Source organism: Fistularia commersonii, chromosome 21, assembly GCF_037954325.1.
Source record: "Fistularia commersonii isolate RoL2024-O1a breed Wild chromosome 21, RoL_Fcom_v1.0, whole genome shotgun sequence".
Taxonomy (NCBI): Eukaryota; Metazoa; Chordata; class Actinopteri; order Syngnathiformes; family Fistulariidae; genus Fistularia; species Fistularia commersonii.
The window spans coordinates 7,595,507-7,620,095 of record NC_141304.1 but is presented as its reverse complement, the minus strand read 5'-3'; the positions used below and the strand labels follow the sequence as shown (position 1 = coordinate 7,620,095).

Genomic DNA, 24,589 nt, shown 5'->3' with positions numbered 1-24,589 from the left:
GACTCTAACACAAACTTTGGGAGACACTGACAGGCATTCATTTATCGTGTAGGGTCAACCGGAAGTTTTAGAGGCAAACTGCGCAGGTATTGTGCGCATCTACGTCACTACCTATTCTCAACGCCGAGCAAGGGCGCGAGATAGAAACTGAAGAGCGCGGAGAAGCGGGCGCGCCGCTACAGCTGGTTCGGGATCATACTTTTTTAACGTTCGGCTCAACGGCGACGAGCCACCAACGGCACCGCTCCCCGAATCTTAACGGCAGCAAACATACATATTTCAAACAAATAACGGCGATTTTTTTTCACATGACGTGCACGGGTGACGGTACGAATCAGCAAGCGTAAACAACAGCGGAGGGAAATGTCCCGGTGGCCGCGCGGGTAAGATATTTATCTTCAATATCTGGTTTAGCTCCATGCTAAACGCTATTCTTTGACATTAAGTTATTACAGTTTGTCGGTACACTTGAGCTAAACGGTAGAATGACGGTAACAGTCCCCGTGGACATATACAACCCCACGTTCTCCCGGTTATGCCACCCTTTTCTGGACCAGCACGGCTGACAGGACTGTGTTTCAGTTAACCCCAACGGACTCCCCGGCTAGTTTCTCATTAACGGAGTAACCGATCGCCGAGCGCAGCTCCTTCAAGCGGGAGTTGAAGTGAATGAGCCACTGACGCTCGGTTCCTTAAAATAGAGATCAAAACCCGACAATCGTGTTTTTCTCGTCCCATTGTGATTCATAGTTCAGCTCGATCTGTGTCAGCTGGAGATAATAGCAGCTCTGTGTGTTCGTGTGTGTCTCAGTGAGGATGGAGAGGAGGCCATGGTTCAGGACACCGACTCCGACGTGGCGGAGCAGAAAGACGGTGGCAAAGTGAAGGTGAAGTGGACACAGGAAGAGGTGATTGTCCAGACATGTTGCTCTTGAATGTCCTCGGTTGTTTTCTCTCGTATAAGTCAAAAATAAAGTTTACAGTGAAGTCTCGCAGGTATCACAGACACAGGTTGGATTTTAGGCCTTTGCACAAATTCAGTGTTTCTTAACTTGGTATTTTAGGCGATTTTTCCCTTATTTTAAATTGTTTTTACATTTTGTGAGCTTGCCCTGACTTAAATTTTCAGGTGTTACAATGGATTGGCGGCTCTGTGATAGGAGGTATTTCTGTGTTGCCCATTGTCAGTGTGTGCTTTGGAGTGAACAGAGTGGTGCTAATGCAGAATGTAGGCTCTCCATGTAGGCTCTCCTGGAGACTGAACATATCTGTTTTTTGCCTCCAGGATGACAAGCTCAAGTCATTGGTTCAAAAACTAGGACAAAATGATTGGAAATGCATCGCTGGCCTTATACCGGTGAGTTACATGCTCTTTTACTAATATTTTCCATGTTTATATTCTCTCTCTTTATTCCATACTCTTCTCTTTTTTGTTTACTCAGAATCACACAGAACATCAGTGTCAACACCGCTGGCTTAAGGTCCTAGATCCAGAGCTGGTAAAAGGCCCTTGGACCAAAGAGGAAGATGAGAAGGTAGGTTTGACTGTTAGCGATCATGTTAATTTCCATGAAAACATCTGCATCCTGATACTTATATCTCCTTCGATGGGGGGAACACAAATATCAAATAATTATTATTTTATCAATACATTTATGTACGAAGAGCTTTCCATCAAAATGCCGTACAAACAACAAGAAATAAGAGTAAGGCAGAAAGGAAATAGAATATCATTTGGTGGTTTCCCCCCCATATCTTGCATTGAGGTTGGAGATCCCCAATTCTACTCAAATGATCTGAATGTTTCTCTGGTAAAGGATATTTAAATGTTTAATTCCATTGTGTAACACAAAATTTGACAAAGTATAAGACCTTAAATGATTTCTATAACATTGATGTTGTTAATGATTTGCTTGACCTGTAGAGTGCAGTTATAAGAGTCTATTGAGCAATACAAACACCCTGCTTATAATGGTATTTTTTCAGATCCACACTAGTTTACTTTTGATTGATAAATGATGGCCATTTAACCAAGGTGTTTATGATCAGAAGATGCAATCCAGTTCTTTATCAATTTCCCTGATGCGCCTCAGTTGATAGAACTTGTAAACCGCTATGGCAACAAGCAGTGGGCAACAGTAGCCAAGCATTTGAAGGGCCGGCTGGGAAAACAGTGCAGAGAACGCTGGCACAACCACCTGAACCCCGACGTGAAGAAGTCATCGTGGATGACTGAGGAGGACCTGATAATCTACAAGGCCCATTGCCTGCTAGGAAACCGCTGGGCTGAGATCGCAAAGCTGCTCCCTGGAAGGTGAACATACTGCAATCCCCCAGGTTGAATTTTAAATGTCCGCCTCTTTGGGCATGTAGAAATAAACCCAATATGATCATGTTTATTCCCAGGACGGACAATGCAGTGAAAAACCACTGGAACTCAACCATTAAACGCAAGTTGGAGATGGGCTTCTACACCAGGGAGGAGTTCACTCCCAAAGAGCTTAAAGAGCTACTGGCTCATGTGAAAGATGTGCAGGTGAATTGCCTCTGTAACACTTATAACAACTATAGACATATTTTATGGCTCAATATTGTGATGCATTTATAAGCATCACATTGCACATTTTCATATTTAAAAATATTGACAATACTAACTAAAGAATAGCAATTGCATCAAATTACACTGTTTAAAGTTGTGTTTGGTGATTTCACAGATGCCCAGCTGCTCCCAAGATAGAACTGACAGTGACCCTGAGCAGCACCCAAATTCATCAGTAAGTGAATATCATTTCACCTGGTTGTAAATTAGCTGGTTGTAAACTAGATCCCAAAGTATTCCTTTATCTCTTTTACAGCTGCAGGAAGAGTCAATCTCAGACATCAGCGAAGGGGGTCCTTTCCAGCCGTCTGCAGACAATTTGAGTCCCAAGATGGATGTGGACACAATGGGAGACATGATTGGCACCAGCTGGGTGGTGGATAGCTCTGGCTTTCTGTCCCCTACTGGCCCAGCTCTGAAGGAGGTCTTGGACATGGTGGATGGGGTAAGGGTCTACAGAATTGGACAAGACATTGTAGTTAAGATACCTGCTGCTTCAATTTTAAGATTGTCACATATAATCCTGCCTTTAGGAAGCAGATACTTTCAGCACGAAAATACATAAACTGGCCTGAAGCTCTCTGCCTAAAAGTTCTTTTATGATGTTTGTCATGTTCTTATACTTTCTGCTCTAAGAAAACATTGAAACATGATTGGGAAGATAAGCTCAAAGTTGGAAAATATGTGACTTGTCCTTCCAGGAGGGCAGCTCTTCAACAGGGGTAGACCTGACAGGCAACAACAGTCACAAAAGAATTAGCTTCAGATTTGCTTTTATTCGAACTAATACATGTTTTAAATGACTGGATTTTCCCCAGAATGTTTTCTTTAAGATCTCAGTATGCTGGGTAAAATGTAAAATATATTTTTTATCTTAAGGACCCAGAAGGCTGGTGCAACTTGGCAGCCTTCGACCTACCTGAGGAGAGTCCCAGCCCAGAGCGCCATCAGTTCAGACTGGAGGGCAGTGCCTTGCAGGAGCTGAGCAAAAGCAGTAAAGGAGAGCTGATCCCCATTTCCCCCGGTGGTGTCACACCACCCTCCATACTAACCCGACGCAGGCGCATCAACTTGTCTCCTGACGCCAACAGCTCCATGACCCCGAAAAGCACCCCAGTCAAAACTTTATCATTCTCTCCATCTCAGGTGTGTACTTAAACTCCTAAATTGTGGCAATGTGTGTGGGGCTACACCTGTGGAAAGAAATTCTTAAATTTAGTGAATTTTTAAGTTATGCCTGATTGTTACTTTGAATAATGTAAAATGAATTTACTTAAGATGATTCAAGATATCCCAGTCAGTACCACATAAAGTTAAATTTAAATAGCAAAATTATATCCACTTCATCCAGGACTCACCAAGATTTTATTTTGGACTTGAAAGAGTTAGAGACATTGAGTTCTGACAGATCCCTTTTGTCTCAGTTTCTTAACATGTGGACTAAGCAGGACAGTCACGACCTGGAGAACCCATCACTCACATCAACGCCAGTGTGCAGCCAGAAAGCCATTGTTACTACACCACTGCAGCGAGACAAAACTCCACTTACTCAGAAGGAGAACTCTGTGTAAGATTTCTCTCATTTTGGTCCAACAGGTTTGTATAAATGTAACATTCAGGTCTCAGTGTAAATTTTGTTTGCTTGCAGATTTGTTACACCAAACCACAAGTCTGAACTACTGATTACTCCAAGGACTCCGACACCTTTCAAGACTGCCATGGAGAAGTATGGCCCCTTGCAGCCACTGGTGAGTGTCAGAGCCCCAGCAACAGGTAGTTATAACAACACCGTGCTAACTGTGTTCTACTATGTTGCTTGCAGCCTCAGACGCCAAACCTTGAGGACGACATAAATGAAGTGATCCTTAGAGACGTGGGGATCAACTTGGTGCCTGAACTTTCCACTTTGCCTGAGCAAAGACGCAAAACACTGGTAACACAGACACAATTTTATTATTCTACAATAAACATAGACTGGATTACTGGCAGCCAGGCCAAAATAATAAAATGTGATTTAGTTGTATTTAATGCAGAAATTTGCATGTCACCTTTATTGTTACTTGCATATGGAAGGAGCTGTTTCACAGAATAAAATGTTAAATTCTTTAAATCAGCTTTATGAAAGTCCAGACCTCACTTTCTGCGGTAACTGTGAATATTCTTAAACTAAATAGTTAGGTGTATCAAACTAATAATATGGCTTTGGACACTAAAACCACTTAGGGTTGTTGAGGAACTTGCAGTGACACTCACATGTTATCATCTTGGTGCGAGTGCGACGGACAACAGTCTTGTTGTTGACCACCAGGCAGTGACAAATCTGCAACAAAGTGTGAAATCCTTTGCCCCTTCTTCTGTCACTCAGCAACTCTTGGCTTCTGTGCAATAACTTGTGATTTATTAACAGTTTTACTGAGGATATTAAGAAGACTCTCACCTTTTTCTTTCTGTCTTTTTAGCACCGTCCTCCTATGAAGAAAGTACGCAAGTCACTGGCTCTGGATGTTATGGACTGCAAAGGGACTTCTACATCCAAACGCAAATCCAAGAGTGAAGTCAAACGCAGCTTGAAGGTATAAAATGCACCCGTGGTTCTGCTGGTTGCTTTTTGAAGGACATAATTTTCACTTTCACCTTTCTCTTTCCCAGGAAGAGCCAGTGACAGTTCATCTGGCTTCCTCGTTTTGCAGTAAATCACATGAGAATATTTTGGACCAGGGCTTTCTTGTGGGGCCGAGTGACGGTGGCCTGTTTCCCAGCATGCATCCAACTCTGGTAAATCCACTAAAAGGTTTTGTTTTGTCTTTGAGACATATTAACTAAGCTAAGAATTTAATATTTCAGTTGCTTTCAAATAAATAAAGGTGTTAATCCTCAAAATTTCAGCCAAAAAACTGAATTGTGGCTTTCAAAATAAAGGAAAATTAGTTCATTTGCAATTAGTCACTTTGAGAATATGCAGTTAATAAGACTAACATGCCAGACATGGAAAAAAAATGACTGGGTGTCAGCTACAAATTGTCTAACGATTAAAGGAAATAGATTTAAAGGTAATTTCGTGACAAAATCTTCACCAAATAGCATAAAAAATCCAGCTGACCGAAACAACTGACAGAAGCAAAGTGGGAAATGACTTGTTCCTAAAAACGAAAAAATCAGCATTTCAAAGCTGTTCTACATTGACTCTTTTCTACCGTGTTTTTTCACTTTAGATGTCAAGAGGATGGGAGATGGTGGTATGTGGACAGACTAAAGACCAACTGACAATGACAGCGAAAGCCCGGCGCTACCTTCGCTCGCTGAGGTCTCAGGCTCCCACCAGAGCTCTGGTCTTGTCCTGAGATGTCTTGTACTCACACCAATGTTTTAAACTATTTTTTTTTGTTGTTTTTTGCAGGAGAAAGTACTTGTCATGTAGAAGTAGATCAGTGTTTGAGCAAGCCATTACAAATCAAACACTTTATGGTTTAGCTCTATCATCAAGCTTAGCCAGTATGATTGGAAAGGAAATGTTGCTTTTAGATTAGGGAGGTCTGAAAAACAAGTTCTTAATTACACTTCATTGTATCGATGTTTCTTAATAGAGCAGTTAAAGATGTATTAAAAAAGAAAATCACAACTATCAGTATTTGCGGCTCAAGGTTTTACATGCACTGGCATGTACCGTACTGTAATTCAATAGATTTTAAAGAGAGATACAGCTCAGGTCGCATACTCATATCTAAGAACATGCTGTTTAAACTAAATGTGGAGTAAATTCAAACATTGATGGCTTTTCCATTTAGGATGCCAAGATCCATGCTAAAAATGAGTGTTTATGTATATATGTATGTTAACATACCTAATAAATACAGGAGTCAAACTATATGCAATATCAACTTGATCCCCTGTGCAAGAATGACATCAATGTGAAATTGTTGACATGAACAGATTATTGGCAATGTTGTAAATATTCAGTGTTATTTTAATTGTTAGCAAAGGTTGTGTGATTAAATGTAACACAACACTGAATCTATTTTCACTTCATCACACGACCATTGGCTTACAATTTAGATAAAATCACAGCAGTAAGCTCAATGCTAATTGCTTTTTGAATAGAGCAGTTGTTACACTGAAAAAGTGTAAGTTCATGATTGGAAAGATGTTCAGTGACTTTGTAAGTATAATCCAAAAGGATTCTGCTAGTCTATTAATGGCAGTATTGTCTGTTAACTCCTTTCTCTATGCAAATAGGTAATATCTTTTTGTATGAATGACTCCTTTTCAGAATTTGAAATACTACTCCGTGCCCAACATTTTGTTCACAAAACCAACTCTAAAATACAATACAATGATAAACAGTGGCTTTGTCATGACTGTATATGGGTGTTTCCTATCAAAGGCAAAATAAAGTTGAAGTCATTGTTATTGTCAATTCTACCATATGTTGAAATTGCACTACTTGAAGACTCATAGTGCAGAAGTAGAATTATTATAAATATGTAAACAAGGGAGGATAACAAGGTCCATTGTTCCAGTGTGTGTGTGTGTGTGGGGGGGGGGGGGGGGGGGGGGGGGAGCTTCCTGTAAGACTTGTAGATGAAACTATCCTTGAGTCTACTAGTCCAGGCCAGGTGACTCCTAAGTCTAGCCCCCAATGGCAGCAGATATAAGAACCTGTGAGAAGTGCTGGAGGGATCACCTGCAATATAGGGCTGTGCAGTTGAGGCATAAAAAGCTGGGGGGAGGAGAGAGGGCACTGACAATCTTCTCAGCTCTCGTTGCACGGACAGTCTTATGGCAGGATACAGCACAGGTGCCATACCATTCTGTAATGCAGCTGGTCAGGATTATGTCAGTGGTGCCCATGTAGAAAGTCCCCATGATGGAGGATGGGGCTCTGGTTCTTCTCAGTCTGCGGATAATAAAATGAAGGAAAAATGTTGTCTGAAAAAGCATTTTGAGAATGATCAAAAAATGTGTTTAAATATACCTAGGAAATTGGTGTCCAAGGTTTTAGATAGTTTGCATTCTGAAAATGAATTTACAAAAACCTAGATTAACAAGAATGGGATAAAATTTTCATTTTTCTCATGTTTCAAATTTCTTTTTTTTTCATAGAATTATAACTATTTTCAACTATCCTAACTAAGATGTACTTCTACCTTTCCTTGAAAAACATTTTGATTATTTTTGAAAAAAGAAAAAAACCTTTCATGCAATTATTTTGGAACGACAACTAGGAAACCGGATACGAAACAAGTTCAGTGTATGACACCGGAAGTGATCGTTGGTTTGGTGACGCTGCATTAGACTACCAGACATGGACCGACCTGGTGAGTGAAAGACTACATGATCTTTGATCGAATTGCATGATTTTTATGCAGATTTCATGCCCTTTACGTTGGGTTTCCTTTTATAGTGTGACTTTTATTTGCCTCACGTTGGGGAAAATAGCACACGGGGATTCAGTGTGTTTCTTCCTACTGACGTTAGCTAGCTGCCTCTTAGCTAAAGGCAGCATTGAACGAGACACTTAATGAATGACAGTAGTATGTTGGATAACAACAGCTCTGAAACATTTTAGTTTTGTTCAAAGTAAATGTGATTTATACGCAAATAAACTTTGTGTTTACAGGGCTGCTCGGATTGTTCCTTCTCAGCCTGGCTCTCGCCGCGGCTCAGGCGCTTACACCAACGCACTACCTCTCCCTGGCGGATGTGGGCCGGCTTCAGAATCTGCTGAGCCAGGACTTCACGGACCTGGAGTCCGCTTATTACTCGGTTGTAGGTCTGACTAAATTAGGAGCGACGGTTCCCGATCACAAGGTGAGAATAGCCACCGCTGTTAGAGACGATTGAAATCGACATGACAAATTGGCATAATCTTAGTAATTTTCAAAATTACTCTATGGAAAAATTTCTATCTATCTTTCGATCTGTCTATCTAATTTCTCTCTCTTTTTACAGGCAGTCTGTCAGTTTCTTAAATCCCAACTTGATCCCATGAGTGTGGATTCCCTGTTCTTTGCTGCAGAGACCAGCCAAGCCATATCAGGATGTGAAGTATGAAACATTGTTCTCTTACATTGTTCTCTGCATCCACAATTATCTTATTTTCTGTATCTGGGAAAATTCAGCTGTTCACAAAAATCTTCAAATTCGATTGTATTTCTATTTCCAATTTCTCAATGCTTTTTTGTTCCAGATTCTCTTAACATTGCTGTCATTATGTTGAAGCAGCTTATTAGTTAGCTGATTCTTTGGCTGTTTCTTGCTGATTTTATTTCTCACTTTGTACACAGCTAGGATGGTTTTAACCTTTTTGCAATATTACATCTATTTTTTGCCCAATTTTATAGTAATTTAGTGTCTTATAATGTAGTGATTTTTACAATTATTTAAAATTACTTTTTATTAAACACAAATCAGCTTTTGCATTACATTTGATTGAATATATTGATCAGAGAGTTTATCACACTTTATGTGCAGAAAATCCACACAACATATCAAAGCTGAATAATGTTTATTTGTTATATTGTCCATATTTACTGTTGATTTAAGTTTGAGGGCTGCCAAATAAAGCATGAAATGCTAAAATGATATTTATTGTACAAATTAAAAGAAAGCCTACTTGGACACCCGGCTTCAAAGACTCAAACCTATGAGGACCAAGTACGCTAAGAATGTTTCTTCACTGCATAGATCCCAGTGTCCAATGAAACTCGTGACATCCTGCTGGCAGCAGTCAGCGAGGACTCCACCATGACCCAGATCAACCATGCCGTAAGCGCCCTTAGCTCTTTAGGTCTCCCTGTGGCATCACAGGAAGTCATAGGGGCCCTAACAGCTCGCATCAACAAGGAAGACAATGTCATGGCGTAAGTAATTTCGGAGGAGAGTAATAAAATTCATTTTGTTGCATTTACAAGGATATTTCTCACTTCTCATTTTATTTACACAGCATCACCTTAGCTCTGCAAACAGCTGCCCGCCTATCCCAGCAGGCAGAACTCGGAGGAATACTGGAGGAAATTGAGGTCAGCTCTTTGTAATCCACTGGGGGGGGCTGTGTCATTCCTATTGGAGTCAGTGCGCAAATGAAGAGAAGGGTTTAGCTCCATAGCTTTCAACCTGGAAGGTGTTCTGCCAAAAAAGCTAAAACTCAAAACCCTCTGAATAGAATATACTATATTTTTCGCACTATAAGGCGCACTTAAAATCTGTCAGAATGTTGTCAAAATGTTTTAGGTCATGGGAATAGAGCAGCCATGACAGAATTCAACATTAATGAATCAATGGCAATTGAAAGCTCTCTTTATTGGAATTTATTCAGTTAAGACGTGACTGTTTCTAAACTTGTCACCTTTGTCCCTTACAGGATCTGACAGCTCGTTTAGATGATCTCGGCGGTATGTACCTCCAGTTTGAAGAGGGACTTGAGGCAACTGCCACGTTTGTGACGGCTGCCTACTCTCTGTCGGATCACGTGGACATGGAGCCCCCTCTGAAGGAGGCATGGTTCTTCTCTCTTACCGCAATTCTTATCACCTTATTGATCGGCTCCCTCTTTCTCTCTCTCCGAGATTAATTGATGATATTTCCATTCGCAGGACCAAGTCATCCAGCTGGTGAACTCTGTCTTCAGCAAGAAGTCTTGGGAGTCCCTGGCTGAAGCCTTCAGTGTGGCAAGTGCTGCCGCAACCCTTTCAAACAACCGCTTCCATGTCCCAGTCATCGTCAGCACTCAGGGCCCAGCAACAGTGTCCCACAGCCAGCCCACTCTGCAGGTACTTGCTAGGCATCAACTGAACTTGTTGTGTGCAGCCAGTTTTAACAACACCCGAACAATACAAGTCAACTAGTTGAGGTGATTCAAATTTTTGGCATGAATTCTTTGTGAAGAGAATTTTTTTGTACACATTATATTTAAACACAAGCAATCTAACACAAATCTGACCTTACATCTTTAGTGAGAACAATGAACACTGTTTTGTTAATTTTCTTGCAAGTATCACAATCATATTTTGCTGATCTTTGAGTAATTTACAGACAGATTCAAGGCTTTTTTTTTTTTTTTTTGATCATTAAATTATGTTCTGCAGATGCTTTTAACTTACTGCCGTTAAAGGTTGTTGCTGATTTTTTTTTTTTTTTTTTCGTAAGGTGACTGTTTGATTATATCCTCACGAAAAACTTTCCTGTTATTCTTGGAAACAAATTACATGCATTTTCGGGATGGCGGGGAGTAGGACTTTCAATAACCAAAAACATTTATTTTATTTATTGCCAGGCAACAGTCTGGCTATAGATCATAGTTTTCCATTGTTTAAATTATTTGACAGCACAGTACTGTCTGAAAAAATAGCCTCGCTTTATTTTGCTTATTTTGTAAAATTTCTTGTCTCTAATTGGCAGCTCCTTGTCACCGATGTCATGTCTCAAGCTCTGGCCTCTGCCAACGTGCTGGTAGAATCTGCCTCCTCTGTGGCCTCCAAGGCCATTATCCTCAGCCAGGAACCTTTTACACTCAATGAGTATGTACTTCATTGGGAAGATCTTATCTTACTTTACAGCTACATCGGCGTCAATGTAGATGAATTTTAGACAAAAAAAATCATCTTACAATGAGTATCTGTCTGTGTTCAGCCCTCTGCAGTGATGTGAAATTGGCTGATCTCGGTTAATGTTAAGCCGATTCATCTGTTAGGTTTCTCTGCCTTTACAAATGTAAGAAAATGTTCTTGTTAATATCTATTGAGGCTGAAAACATCCAGTTTCGATTGGGCTCTGCTTTTAACCCATAACATTTTTAACCATTTTTTTCTCAAAATTATTAATATTTCAGACACTTTGTTTAGTTCTTCATCTTTAGTCTGTTTCAAGTTTCCTCTCTCTCTTTTCAGTGGTGTGTTTGAGCTAAACTTCATGTCTGCCCAACCGTCCAGTGGATATTACCAGTTTACTGTTGCAGTAACAGGGGACAGCAGGCTTGTGGCCAATCATGTTGAGGTCAGATTGTGGTTATTGTCATACATCTGGAGTTTCACTCAAATAGATTGTTTTTTTTTTTTTAATCTGGTCCTAACACCAAAAATAAGTGTCAAGTAAATCTTGTTGTCCATGGTCCACAGAAATGGTTTAAGTGTTCAAATTGTGATGCCAAATGTGTTTTGATTTTTAAATGTGTCAATCTTCAACCATTTTAGCTATAACTTTTTTTGGGTTGTTTCTTGTTTATTTCTAAGCAGATTCTTGCATTATTTTGCAGGATTTCTTTCTACTTTCCACATGGCATTTGTTGAGATTTGAGTCAATCTTGGCATTTCTTAGCTTGGGCCAATTTTCCAATTTCCAAAAGTAATTGCTAAGGTTATACTTGTGAACAACTAGGACAGAAAAGTGCAAAAAATGTTATAAAACATAAATATTCTGTATCAGTTATTTCTTGCAAATCATTTCCCACCCCCACCCCCCTTAAGGAACTCTTAACATTCATAGTTTGAAGTGTCACCTGTTGATTGTTAGCTATATTTATTTGAGTCCTCACAATGTCTGCTGTTCCTCACGCTTCCTATAGTTGAAAGTGAAAGTGTCCACTGAGGTGGCCGTTACTAACATGGACCTCTCTGTGGTGGATAAAGACCAGAGCATTGGCACAAAGACTACCAGGTTAGAGAGCAATATGAATATGAGAAACAATGAGAAGCAACATTAGGTTGCATGGAAGCAAAAATTCTGACAGTTGTGATTGAATCGGTCCAGGGTGGAGTATCCCTCCAAAGCAAAGAGTACCTTCACCGCTGACAGCCACCAGAACTTTGCCATGTCCTTCCAGCTTGTCGATGTCAACACCGGTGTGGAACTCACCCCTCATCAGGTACCTGGTCCAGGGTGAAAATTCTGTGAATGCATGTCTGCTACAAATAGCTGGCTTTATCTCATCTACTTTAACATTTTCATATTTACATATCCCATCTTTTGTGCTTTTCTTTTGTTCATGCTGTCACAGACTTTTGTCCGACTACACAATCAGAAAACCGGACAAGAGGTCGTATTTGTCGCTGAGCCCGACAGCAAGAGTCTATACAAGTTTGAGTTGGACATGGCTGAAAGGAAGTCTGAGTTTGACTCCATCTCTGGTACCTATTCCCTCTACTTGATGGTTGGGGACGCCACCTTGGAGAACCCGATCTTGTGGAATGTGGTGAGTGTTGTGAAAGAGTTGCTGGAGGACAGTGTGGCTTTTTCCTACTGTAGCAAGCACTAAAATTACTTTTTTTTTCCCTGAAGGCTGACGTAGTGCTGAAGTTTGTGGATGAGGAGGCCCCTGTCGCCATTCAGCCCAAGACTCTTTACATTCCCAAACCAGAAATCCAGGTATTAGCCTGATGGTTTAAAGATCATTCAGCTTTTATTGTTGAATATTGCTGGTTAATATGCACGATGAGAATACTGACTGAATATATTTCACTGTTAAATAGCATAAGCTTCCATATGTCTGAATACATTGTTTTAGAATTAGAAATCATTCAGAAAAGAACTACCTTGGACTAAGAATCCACTGTTCTTTATTGATATAATTCAAAACTAAACATTAATTTGATAAATGAGTGTTAGATTTTTTTTCATTTGCTTCCTGTTCTTATCCTTTTTTTCAGCACTTTGATGGAAAGTCTTCCCTCAAATATATTGTTTCTTATAATGTCCTATTCATCTCCTAAATACCTGAAAATAAACTAGTAAGCAGTAACAAGCAAAGTATTGGATTTGCTGTTTTCTGCATTTAAGGCTTTCACAGTGTTACAGTAAATTGCAATTCAACTAACTTTTCAGCTTAAAGCTGGAGACATGAGATTTCGATCTTTTCATGAGCAAATATCTGATCTGTATCACTATCCAAAAACCTGCGCTTGTGTATGACGACATTGCTGTCTCTCTGCAGCACTTGTTCAGGGAGCCGGAGAAGAAGCCTCCCACTGTTGTTTCCAACACCTTCACCGCCCTTGTCCTTTCACCCCTCCTGCTCCTGCTTATTCTGGTAAAACTGCAGGAATTTTTTCTATGTGTTCCTAGTTTTAGCTCTCTGTATTTGTTGCTATCAGTTCACAATTATAAAACTATTTCTAGTATAAACACATGTAAAATAAACCTCTACTTGCTTTTTGTTGTTGTATGCATCACTGTTTCTTTTATAGAGAAATAGCTCTTCAGTCTGAAGTCCTTGTACTCAGTGAATGAGGCTCCACTGGCGCTTGAATACAGTGCTTGTTTTAATTCAAAATCACAAAAGCTGTGTTTTTTTCCACACTGTTATGAGTAATTATTGTTCATGTTCTTTGTGCTTCAGTTGGTGAACAACTTTTTCATCACCTTTTGTTTGCAGCACTTGCCCAATATGAGAATAACGTCGTCTTTTATCCCTTCTCTCCACTGCAGTGGATTAAGCTCGGAGCCAACATTTCCAACTTCGGCTTCTCTCCCAGCACTATCCTGTTCCATGTTGGCCATGCAGGTAAGACCCCTGTAACTGACTGAAATGTTTGCTTTTCCTCACCTTTTCTTTTGCACTAAACTAAGACAATGGCCGTATTGCTGTAATGACAGTCCCTGGCAATGTGCATAATCATAATTAAATTCACCAATGTTTTATTCATGAAATTCCACACTTAAGATCTCAGTTTGATCTGGCGATGACCAGAGACCCCGACCTTGTCATTCTGCAGAGCGGCTTTGTCTGTGACGCACTTTACAACTGGAACTAGGTCACGTAGCATAATGACTACCTTAAATTAACTGCAAATGAAGGGGTCATACATGTTTTGTAATATTTCAATAGTAGTACTCAAACTACATAATTCTTTTGATTTACAACTGCTCAAAAAAGTGTTTTTTTTGTGTTCAGTTTCTGAATAGAGTTTGACTTTGCATCAAGGGTTGACAGATCCAAAGCTTCTGCAGCTCTCAAATGTTGAATGAAATCATATTTAGCACAATTATGTTTTGTATGTTCTTACTAAACAGCGGTTTTCTTTTGATCATCTCTGTTTCTAAGCCATGCTGGGCCTGATGTATGTCTACTGGACTCACCTGAACATGTTCCAGACTCTGAAGTACCTAGCGATTATCGGCGGAGTGACATTCCTTGCAGGGAACCGTATGTTGGCCCAAAAAGCAGTGAAGAGGTAAACCCCCGCAGTGGCATATTAAGAATCCTTAAACCTCTAGAGGTAATGTGAGGACTCTGGAGATTTGAGGCCTCTTGGTAGTTCTTTGGTTATGACATGAGGAGCGGTGGTTGCTCTATTAGCAGCTCCTATGCTGCTCCCTGGGGCCTTATTCTTCTGCCAGGGTCTGAGTGGGTAATTTCTCCACACTATCAATATGTAGAGCCCTCGAGTGAGCCATTTTTCTCGTGACTCAAGATATCTCTCTGTAATTGTCCACCTTTTACCTGACTGATGACCCCCCCCCCTACCCCCCAAGCCACAGCCTATTTAACCATTGTGTAAAGGAGATTGTTATTTATGATCAAAAAATGTAATTTTTTTTTTCTCCCCACCCCCAAGTGAGGAATTTGTTTCCCTTCATTCCTGGCTGTCTATCCACACCTGGCTGTGTCTTTACTCCTCTTTCAGGATTGCTGCAGAGCAAAGTAGTAGGTTGGCAAAGTATAGGAGTCTACGATAAAGCCCCCCCCTTCCCCATTTGTAACAAAAGTCGGTTGTGGTACCAGGCTGAAGTAAGGACTTCCTCTTGGATTGTGTCCTCTGCATCTCCATACTGGCTTGCAGCGTGCATGGCTGTGTGGTGCTCACTCATTCCGACTCTCCACTCCTCCCCACTGCTCGGTTTTCGATCATCCCCCTGTGACCATTACAGCCAGAGCCAGACCCTCCATTGTGGCTCTGGCTTGGCCATCTCGTCGAGTGAATAGTGTGTTGTTTTACTTGACTGCATCGTTTGGATAAGATATAACTCATGACAGTTTCTCATGTTTTGTTTATTTTTTTAACATCGCACATTACAATATATGCATGACAAGCCTCTTGATGACTGTTGCACTTCAACTGATAAAGGGACACACCAGCTTTTAGTAAAAGTGCCTGTTTGCCTAAAACAAGAAGGGAGACGTTCTTCCCTTCCCTGTGCAGAAGGGATTTAGTTCTCTGCACCATTCTAGTTATCTTAGCACAGTAAATGAGAAACAATGGCAAGCGATTGACTATCTCTGTCAACATTCTTGAACTGCACATTTTCTAACATAGCAGACAGACATATCAATGGCTGCAAAGTTTAATTGACTGATTCATTGGTTTAAATGACCACTAACCTGATTTCAGTTTGGATATCATTTGAAGGAACAAATCAATATGGTCTGTTTCCAGTTCATCAAACTGTCTTGTTTCTCGTTTTTTACAATGAGAGGATTGGAAACATCAGCTTAGTAGGAGAATTTAACTGACATGAAGTGATGCTGAAGTAGCAACAACGACATGATGCTGATTCTTATAGAACATGAATTCCACCTTTGTCCTGTCTGAACTCCAGATCACAACCAAACTTCCTTTAAATGGCTCTTTTCTGAAGAGACAGAGACAGACATCGAACCTTTTTCTCCAACCACTGCAATCTTTACAAACAGCTGAATTTCCTAATAAAGTTTGTGTGTTCCTTATTATATAATGCTGAAAGTGTTGCGCGTTCTAACATCAACTTTTCTCTTTCTTCCAGACTTGAGAAAAAATAAGGGCAAGAAAATTAGAAGACACTGACAAAGCGCTTTCTTTTTCTCCCCCAATTTTGACAAAAAGAAGTCATCCAGTTATACATCAAATCAGACTTTTTAAAAAATGGCATGTCTGTTCAAGAAACCGATGGACAGCTGAAACCTGCAGTTTATGTGTTGCCAAATGGAAAGAAATGACTCGGTATCGGAGAGACTGGAGGAACTACCACTCTGACAGATTGCTCCACTGAGGGCTGCAACTACTGATCATTGCACTTCATCTTCCTGTGAGATATGTTTTCTAGTTGTCCAACATGCCAGTGTTTTCCAAGTGAGCTAGGACTTTTTATTTGTGGTTTCTGGATGAAATTTATGTTGTGGATTATTTCATTTTTTTTTATACATTCCTCTTTGTTCGTACCTCAATGCTCATTTCAACCCATAACACCCCTGTTGCTCAGCATGTTTCAGCGGATTGTAAAGTAAACTGACACATTGATCCACGTTAACTATGCCATTGTATTGTCTGATGTAATGGAGCAACATTTGATCAAAAATTGAGATCCCTGATGAAAAAAAATGTTTGGTTAACACGGCAATGTGAGGAATTGTTTTTGTAATGAAGAGGAAATAAAGAAATTGAGATAACTGGAATGCTTTTGGCTTCCTTTATGAAAATAAACTCTTATTTTGAAAAGTAGTTTAAAGTTGAGACATTTCCAATGAATTCTTGTTGAAGCCTCTCATTCTAGAATGACAATGTAGGCCTTTTTCATTTTCATAAATTTTAGGTATCCTCTGCTGTAGCCTAGGGATGTAATGTATATTTATTTGGTGATTTGGTGGTTTTTTTTGTCCATTTCATCTGTGTTTATGTGTGTAATACTTTTATAATCAGCTACATTTTTTGAATATTTAATACGTTTTTTCTCTGGAGATTTGCCACAAATAATTTGACAATGTGCAATAATCCCCCCCCAAATTCTTTTTTTTTTTAAATAATTAAATTCAACTTCAAAAAAATGAATGCACCTTGATAAACATACATTTTGATAAAATCAGGGAAATTATTAGATCAACAGTATTCAAAGCTTTTCATTTTAGTTGTAAATGAATTGAAAATCCAAATAAGATCATTGATCCTGTTTTTTTTGTTTTGTTTTCAATAAAATGGCAACATTTTGTTGGGGAAAACTATCTGCTTTGTCTCTGTTCTGAGAAAAGGCTGATGGAATGTAATCTTACAATTATTCATATTGATAGCTTGTTTTAATATAAATTCATCTGACATTCTTGGTCCAAATACCCTCCAGTCCCAGCTATTATAGAAAGGCAAAGCATCCAATCAACAATCACAAAGGATGAACTCTTGTAGGATATTTGAATTAATCAGCTAGACTAGTTTGGTAAATAATAAAGTAAGTACAGTGGGGAGAACTAGTATTTGATACACTGATGATTTTTTTCATCTTTTCCCACTTACAAAGCATGAAGAAGTCTATAATTTTTTATCATAGGTACTCTTCAAATGTTAGTGACAGAATTTAAAATAAAAATCCAGAAAAACACTTGTGATTTTTAAATAGGTAACTTGTTTTTTATCGCACCACATAAATATTTGATGACCTACTAACCAGTAAGAAATGCGGCTCTCACAGACTTATTAGTTCTTCTTTAAGACGCCCTCCTGTTCTCCCTCCATTGCCTGTATTGACTGCACCAGTTTGAACTTGTTACCTGTATAAGACACCCGCCCACAATCAATCAAACTCCAACCTCTCCACAATGGCCAAGACCAGAAAGCTGTGAAAGGACGTCGGGGATAGAATTGTAGACCTGCACAAAGCTGGAATAGACTACAGGCCAATAGGCAAGCAGCTTGGTGAGAAGGCAGCAACTGTTGGCACAATGATTGGAAAATGGAAGAAGTTCAAGATGATGGTCTGGGGCTCCATGCAAGATCTCCCATCACAGGGCATCAATGATCATGAGGAAGGTGAGGGATCAGTCCAGAACTACATGGCTGGACCTGGGCAATGACCTGAAGAGAGCTGGGATCACAGTCTCAAAGAAAACCATTAGTAACACACTACGTCATGGATTAAATTCCTGCAGCGTACGCAAGGTCCCCCTGCTCAAGCCAGCACACGTCTGAAGTTTGTCAATGACCATCTGGATGATCCAGAGAAGGAAAGGAAGATGGTAATGTGGTCTGATGAGACAAAAATAGAGCTTTTTGGTCTAAACGCTACTTGTCATGTTTGGAGGAAGAAGAAGGATGAGTACAACCCCAAGAACACCATCCAAACTGTGATGCATGGAGGTGGAAACATCATTCTTTGGGGATGCTTTTCTGCAAAGGGGACAGGACGACTGCACCGTATTGAGAGGACGATGGATGGGGCCAGATCTTGTATTGTAAGATCTTGGCCAACAACCTCCTTTCCTCAGGAAGAGCCTTGAAGATGGGTCGTGACTGGATCTTCCAGCATGACAACGACCTGAAACACACAGCCAGGGCAACTAAGGAGTGGCTCCGTGAGAAGCATCTCAAGGTCCTGGAGTGGACTAGCCAGTTTCCAGACCTGAACCTAATAGAAAATCTTTGGAGGGAGCTGAAAATCCATATTGCCCACCGACAGCTCCGAAACCTATAGGATCTGGTGAACATCTGTATGGAGGAGTGGGCTAAAATCCATGCTGCAGTTTGTGCAAACCTGGTCAAGAACTATAGGAAATGTCAGATCTCTGTAATTGCCAACTAAGGTTTCTGTACCAAATATTAAGTTCTGTTTTTCTGATGTATCAAATACTTATGTCATGCAATAAAATGCAAGTTAATCATTTAAAAATCATACAATGTGGTTTTCTGTATTTATGTTTTAGATTCCGTCACTCCAAGTTGAAGACGACCTGTGATAAAGATTATGGACCTATACATGCTTTGGTAGTGGGAAAAGCTGAAAAATTAGCAGTGAAAATACTTTTTCTCCCCATTGTCAATAAGCATATTTTATTTTGAACATGTAGTGAGGATAGGGGAGCATGTGATATATTTTAGCTTTACTGTATCAGTCTTTGTTGGAACATTCAGACAGGTGAAAACTTACATTAAGTTTGATTTCAGTGTTACTGTTGTGTGGAATGTAAAATATCAAAGTACTTTGAATAATGTTCCGCCCTTCAAAACACTGCGAGTTGTAAGCTGAATGATAAAACATGGTTGAAACGCAGTAATTTATGGTTGTAATGGATCATAATGAATTGCACAAGCAATCTTAAATAAGTGGCTATTGACTGAATATGATGTCATCTTGGGTGTTTGAAGGGTTTAGGTGGAGGCAGAAGCATCTCAAGAGCTCTCTTCTAGTGCAGATCATAATACATAAGAATCCTGAAAAGGAAAACTTCATGATCCCAAGATTCAGTAAATGTAAGTGATTTTTTTAAAATAAAAAATATACACATTATGACCAACACTTGACTTTTAAGTAACAATAATCAGTTAATTAATGCATTGGGAATGTCTTCATTTAAAGACAATGATTTAATCCCATCATTCAGATCGTTCTCAGTTTATTACACTCTGCAACACAGTGTGTTTAAGCCAGATGAATGTTTGACAAACACCAACAATAACTTAGGAAAAAGCTAATTGATAATTACCATATTTATACCTGCGTAGTTCTTACTGAGTTAGACAGCTTTCAGACATCTCAGACATGCACTAAGTGTCACAGACTGAAACTGCAACTGCCTGTTTTTATGTAATGACAGGAAAAAGATGCAGCTGATGACAGAGATAAAAAAAAAATCTCTGTCTTGTCATAAAAATTCAAAAACAATGAAAGAAATCCCCAATATCCTGATAATCGGCTGTTCTGAGTTCCTCCTGATATATTTTTTCATATAATTGATATAGTTTTCCCCAATTCTGAAAAATATTACTTTGAAAATAAGAAATAGTTTTTTTTTGATTAACCCAGTGATTTAAACCTTTTCATGCTGCTTTTCATGTAAGTAATGTTAATGTAATAACAGGTTTGGTGTATTAACAATACTTAGATGAGAAAAAAAAAATGCAATTCAGAGATAGTTAAGTTAATGCTTTTGCCCATCTAGAAAAGAAGCGATTACGAAAAAAAAGTCAGAGTTGGCAAAATGACTCATTTGCAGACATCAGCAGAGCACTGTCGTGAGGGAGGGTGATTTACGTCTGACAGCAGCAGCAAACCTGCAGCACATGTCTTGATTTTCACATAAACACATTGTTTATTCCCCAAACCAACAACACCGCCTTTAAATCCACATTAACAATGATTTCCTACCCTGGGGAAATATCATTGACATCATCCTGTCGCAAAGTTTTGCCCTTTTTGCTAAAGGCAGCATTTCTTTAATGGATCGCAACAGATCATGCAGCCAAACATGAGATGATATATCAGTTAATATTTGTTTTTTGTTAATTGATTTTGTTTTCTTATACTCTCATTAATTGGTTGGAAGTTGACTAAACCAATGTACAGCGAGCTATTGGGTTGAGGGCATTAGCTCGGTCATCATAGACATATTGAGAAAAACTAGTTCCAGGAAAATTCATGTTAAAAATGCCTTATTTGGCTTTATCTGTCTCTTATATGTGTCAATAAATCATGTTACGAAAATCAAAGGCCTATTTAAGCAGAAGTTATACTTGCATATGTTGTCATTCATTTGCAAGACTAACGTTTTAGTTTGGATTCTGCACAAAAGAGACCCAACATCATCATTAATTTGAATCCAGCCACACAAATCAGTATTTTATATTCAGTGACAAGCAGAGCCATGTATTTCCTCCACTGCTTTAATGAGTTTTTTTTTTTTTGTCTAAAAAAAAAAGTCAGTTAAATTCCTTTGTAAAGAAAAGTTGGAAGGAAACAAGCAGCAATAGTTTGGGAATATGCAAAGGGGAGGAGCAGGGATGATTCTTAGTTTGACATGCTGCAAAGAATAAAAACTGGAGTTAGTCAAAGTTTAATAATCTTGTCATATCTCTGAATGTCTTCATATTTACTGACCAAAGCCTCATGACAGCCTCGCGGCTCCTCTGTATCTCTGTTTGCTGTGAATGGATGCCACATCCTCTTTGTACGTTCCTTCATAGATATCTGAATGTCGTTTCATGTTGCTGTCACCTCTGTCTCTGTGGAGAGGACAACTTGTTTTGCACGGGAAATGGAGAGCTGCTTCGGCAGCTGGAAGGTTATCATGTACCTGAGACGTTTTCCCATGATTGTCTGGAGGAACTTCCTGGCAGATATTTGGCCCAGGACTTTCCTGTAACTGTTTGTAAAGATGGCGTCAGCATGGCGTCCCAAGCTACAATGAGACGGAGGACAAAAGAGGCATTCTTAGCTGTCTGAACATGAGATGACAGCAAGATAGTAGTTATTATTTCTAAGATTAATTGCCATGTCATGGTGAAGTCTTTGCTCATGTTGATATTTTATTATCATGTTGATAAGGTTATATATAAAGATTGGCACTCCATTATTTCGTTTTTACAATTTCATAGAAATGGAGTATTTATTATGATTTAAGGAAATGAATTCCCCCGAATTCTCCAATCTGTTTATAAAAATATAAAAAGGACATATTGTCAACTGTGCCTTTTTAAAACAACAACAAACCCATTGAGAGATTATGTGTTTCTACATCTTTTCTCTTAACAGTTGATCATGTCAGGATTGTAAACAGCTTTTAATCTACTTGATCCACACTAAAGCACTGACCGTAACTCTGCATGTCCCCGAGGAGGATGACTGTCTCCCTGCTGCACGCCTGGATTCTTTATGGAGGAAGTCACTAGAATGGATGTGTCCCTCTGGCCAAACCTGACCAATAACACCAAAGAACACAAATTAGATTCAAGTCACCTGCGAGGAATTGGTGATGAACTGACAATTGAGGCAATTTGAATCTGATCTTGATAGACTCCCTGGTTTATAAAGTGGCAGACTCATGCTACTTTGTCCTTTATTTGTTACACTTGGTATTTGTTAGAATCCAGTCCCGCTGTTCATTTATTAATTCTTTCATACATCATTAATTCAATATCTATACTGCTTTTCCTGCTGTCAGGGATGCGGTAGGCTGGAGCCTATCCCAGCTGTCATTGGGCTCGGGGCAGGGTACACTCTGGACCAGTTACAAGTCGATCACATATATAGGGCCACATATAGAGACAAACATCCAATCATTCTCTCGTTCACACATCTGAGCTATTTAAAGTCTCCAGTGAATCTTCTAGATGTTTTTGGACCGTGGCAGGAAACTGGAGGTGTTGAAATCAAACCGGGGACCTTCTTGCTGTGAGGTAGAAGTGGTAACCATTGTGCCGGCCCAGTCGCAAGGTAAGTCATTTATTTATTTTAATTTGTTATTTGTTAAAAATGTTGTTTTTTTCTCAAAGTAGAAATCATGTAAAACAATGAATTGCTTTGATGATTTCTATTCATATAAGGGTGATATATGAGCCTACATCTAGCTGCATAATGAGAATTTTAATTAAAACACGTAGGCTGTTTGTTTTCTTGACGTACTCTATGACAATCCCACAAACCCTTTTAGCATGACAAAAGCATAGGATAACGTTCTCTGGCAAAGCAAGAAGTAACAGGGGAATGACGCATTCATTCAAAGCAGATTAAACAGTTTCACAATTACTGTTTGTGATGTCTGTCAGAAAAAAAACATCATTCAGGGAAACAGCTGTTCATGTTATTGAGTTAAAATCTCCTTTGGCAAATTATTTGTCATTTGAAGAAGAACATGATGTAAATAAGTGAGGGGAATTGACACAGTGAATTTTCTTTTCCAATTTCACTATTCACCATAGCACTTACTTAATTTAACAGTTCAATATTTCAAATGCGATGAGCTCTTAGTTGTCAAATATATCCGCGTTGTAAAATTACTCATTATATATCCATATATTTATCCATTTGATGTTACACTTTTTATTCATCTGATCTATACTTTATTTACTTTTTATTGTTTTTTTTTCTTTTTCATTTACACTATGCAGCCATGTTAACTCTTGATTTCACCTGCTGTTTCACACCTTAGGGATGAAATAAGTCGTCAACAGTGTTCTCTCTTATCTCATGGTAATATAGGAGGGCTGACCTGATGGAAGGGTACATAGGAGAGCCAGATAAAGACGAGACCAGGCAGCAGAACAGCAGTAGTGCGGATTTTTCCATTATTACAGTAAGACCTGAAGAAGAATAAACAGCCATAATAAAAGACAGCGATGACAAATTAAATCAGAAAAAAGTGTTGAGACTACAGTTTTCCCTCCAACAGCTTGGCAGATCTGCAGGAGACACACAAGTCAAATCAAGATGAGGGTTTTATAGATAAACATCAAATTGAACATTATTAAAACACTTCACAAGACTGTAGCCACAAATACCTGGTTCCAGTTACAAATTTGGTGTCCCTCGGGTTCTTCCTCAAGCACAGCTGTCCACTTTCATCGTTTCTGCCAGAAGAGACTGAAACAAGTGTTTGTCATCCGTGCATCTATGGTCACTTTATACTGGACCTGTGGCTCCTGGTCACTCCCACCTTATATATCCTAGCTCGTCCTCCTTCCCAGCTTTTGCTCTCTCTCTCTTCCCGCCTCTGTCTATCCCTTTTTAATGATAATTTTAAATAATATCACGCAAATAAAGAGATGATGAATTTTTGATGAAGTAATTTCATTTTTGGATAAGCCTATTGGTGTGGACATATCTATTGTTTTTATTTCCTTGGTCTTCCTCAAAAATATGAATCAATCTTAATTTATTCTTCATGACTTTGTTCCCATTTTCTAATGTTTGCTTTCTTATACTTTTTTATACATAAATTATTTATCTCACAATTTATTACCTAGCGTATGTTGGTTAAATTAGTATACTAACTTGTAATATATTGTTATATTGTTTAGTTGCAACCTATATATGTAATGAGAAAAATATTGTTTGAAAGCAGATTCCCTTCATGCTCTTATGGGTTGCACACACACACACACACACACACACACACACACACACACACACACACAACACACACACACACACAAACACACACACAGAGTACTTCTAATACTACAAATAATAATAATAATAATAATACTAATAATAATAATACATGAAAAAATAAAACAACAACAACAATAATAATGGTAAATAATGGCAATAATGAAGATTGGTAATATTATTATTTACCATTATCATTGTTGTTGATTTATTGTT

At 39.0% G+C, this 24,589-nt stretch overlaps 3 protein-coding genes across 6 annotated transcripts; 2 read left to right on the top strand and 1 right to left on the bottom strand.

Annotated features, from left to right (window-relative positions):
* The first annotated feature begins 139 nt into the window (after positions 1 to 139).
* mybl2b (MYB proto-oncogene like 2b) lies at positions 140 to 7,013 on the top strand. The gene is made up of 15 exons (XM_086168194.1): positions 140 to 383; positions 812 to 908; positions 1,286 to 1,357; positions 1,443 to 1,535; positions 2,094 to 2,314; positions 2,407 to 2,536; positions 2,715 to 2,774; positions 2,856 to 3,044; positions 3,479 to 3,745; positions 4,024 to 4,166; positions 4,248 to 4,347; positions 4,422 to 4,532; positions 5,059 to 5,172; positions 5,249 to 5,374; positions 5,812 to 7,013. The coding sequence occupies exons 1-15, from the start codon at positions 364 to 366 to the stop codon at positions 5,938 to 5,940; spliced, it is 1,872 nt and encodes a 623-aa protein (XP_086024320.1). The 5' UTR covers positions 140 to 363; the 3' UTR covers positions 5,941 to 7,013.
* Positions 7,014 to 7,867: 854 nt separating this feature from the next.
* rpn2 (ribophorin II) lies at positions 7,868 to 16,960 on the top strand. 2 transcript variants are annotated; one of them, XM_086167796.1, is made up of 18 exons: positions 7,868 to 7,914; positions 8,217 to 8,407; positions 8,549 to 8,644; positions 9,284 to 9,459; positions 9,543 to 9,618; positions 9,960 to 10,094; positions 10,192 to 10,368; positions 10,997 to 11,115; positions 11,485 to 11,590; positions 12,159 to 12,250; positions 12,344 to 12,458; positions 12,591 to 12,785; positions 12,872 to 12,958; positions 13,524 to 13,619; positions 14,018 to 14,093; positions 14,634 to 14,763; positions 15,217 to 15,320; positions 16,313 to 16,960. In XM_086167796.1, exons 1-17 carry the CDS (start codon positions 7,902 to 7,904, stop codon positions 15,266 to 15,268), a joined length of 1,932 nt encoding a protein of 643 aa, XP_086023922.1. In that variant the 5' UTR covers positions 7,868 to 7,901; the 3' UTR covers positions 15,269 to 15,320; positions 16,313 to 16,960. The 2 variants fall into 2 exon arrangements, with proteins under 2 accessions (XP_086023922.1, XP_086023923.1); XM_086167797.1 differs by lacking the exon at positions 15,217 to 15,320.
* A 2,302-nt stretch (positions 16,961 to 19,262) lies between these two features.
* Positions 19,263 to 23,944, bottom strand: ghrh (growth hormone releasing hormone). 3 transcript variants are annotated; one of them, XM_086168246.1, is made up of 6 exons: positions 23,764 to 23,944; positions 23,475 to 23,664; positions 22,079 to 22,180; positions 21,561 to 21,665; positions 21,365 to 21,489; positions 19,263 to 19,701 (listed from the first exon to the last, which is right to left on the bottom strand). In XM_086168246.1, the coding sequence occupies exons 2-5, from the start codon at positions 23,585 to 23,587 to the stop codon at positions 21,372 to 21,374; spliced, it is 438 nt and encodes a 145-aa protein (XP_086024372.1). In that variant the 5' UTR covers positions 23,588 to 23,664; positions 23,764 to 23,944; the 3' UTR covers positions 19,263 to 19,701; positions 21,365 to 21,371. The 3 variants fall into 3 exon arrangements, with proteins under 3 accessions (XP_086024372.1, XP_086024373.1, XP_086024371.1); XM_086168247.1 differs by lacking the exon at positions 19,263 to 19,701 and adding an exon at positions 21,135 to 21,287 and having other exon boundaries at positions 23,475 to 23,565; XM_086168245.1 differs by lacking the exon at positions 19,263 to 19,701 and adding an exon at positions 21,135 to 21,287 and having other exon boundaries at positions 23,764 to 23,902.
* Positions 23,945 to 24,589: the final 645 nt, after the last annotated feature.

What these genes read in the sequence shown, in the direction of transcription:
- ghrh (XM_086168246.1), bottom strand. Translation starts at nt 23,587, where the DNA reads ATGGCTGTTTATTCTTCTTCAGGTCTTACTGTAATAATGGAAAAATCC. An exon ending in CGGGGACATGCAGAGTTACG is followed by an intron (nt 21,666 to 22,078) that starts GTCAGTGCTTTA and finishes GTCTCATTGTAG; the next exon opens with CTTGGGACGCCATGCTGACG. An exon ending in ATCATGGGAAAACGTCTCAG is followed by an intron (nt 21,490 to 21,560) that starts GTACATGATAAC and finishes TCCTCTCCACAG; the next exon opens with AGACAGAGGTGACAGCAACA.
- mybl2b (XM_086168194.1), top strand. Translation starts at nt 364, where the DNA reads ATGTCCCGGTGGCCGCGCGG. An exon ending in TATCATTCTCTCCATCTCAG is followed by an intron (nt 3,746 to 4,023) that starts GTGTGTACTTAA and finishes CTTTTGTCTCAG; the next exon opens with TTTCTTAACATGTGGACTAA. An exon ending in ACTCAGAAGGAGAACTCTGT is followed by an intron (nt 4,167 to 4,247) that starts GTAAGATTTCTC and finishes GTTTGCTTGCAG; the next exon opens with ATTTGTTACACCAAACCACA.
- rpn2 (XM_086167796.1), top strand. An exon ending in ATTGGCACAAAGACTACCAG is followed by an intron (nt 12,251 to 12,343) that starts GTTAGAGAGCAA and finishes GAATCGGTCCAG; the next exon opens with GGTGGAGTATCCCTCCAAAG. An exon ending in TTCCCAAACCAGAAATCCAG is followed by an intron (nt 12,959 to 13,523) that starts GTATTAGCCTGA and finishes GTCTCTCTGCAG; the next exon opens with CACTTGTTCAGGGAGCCGGA.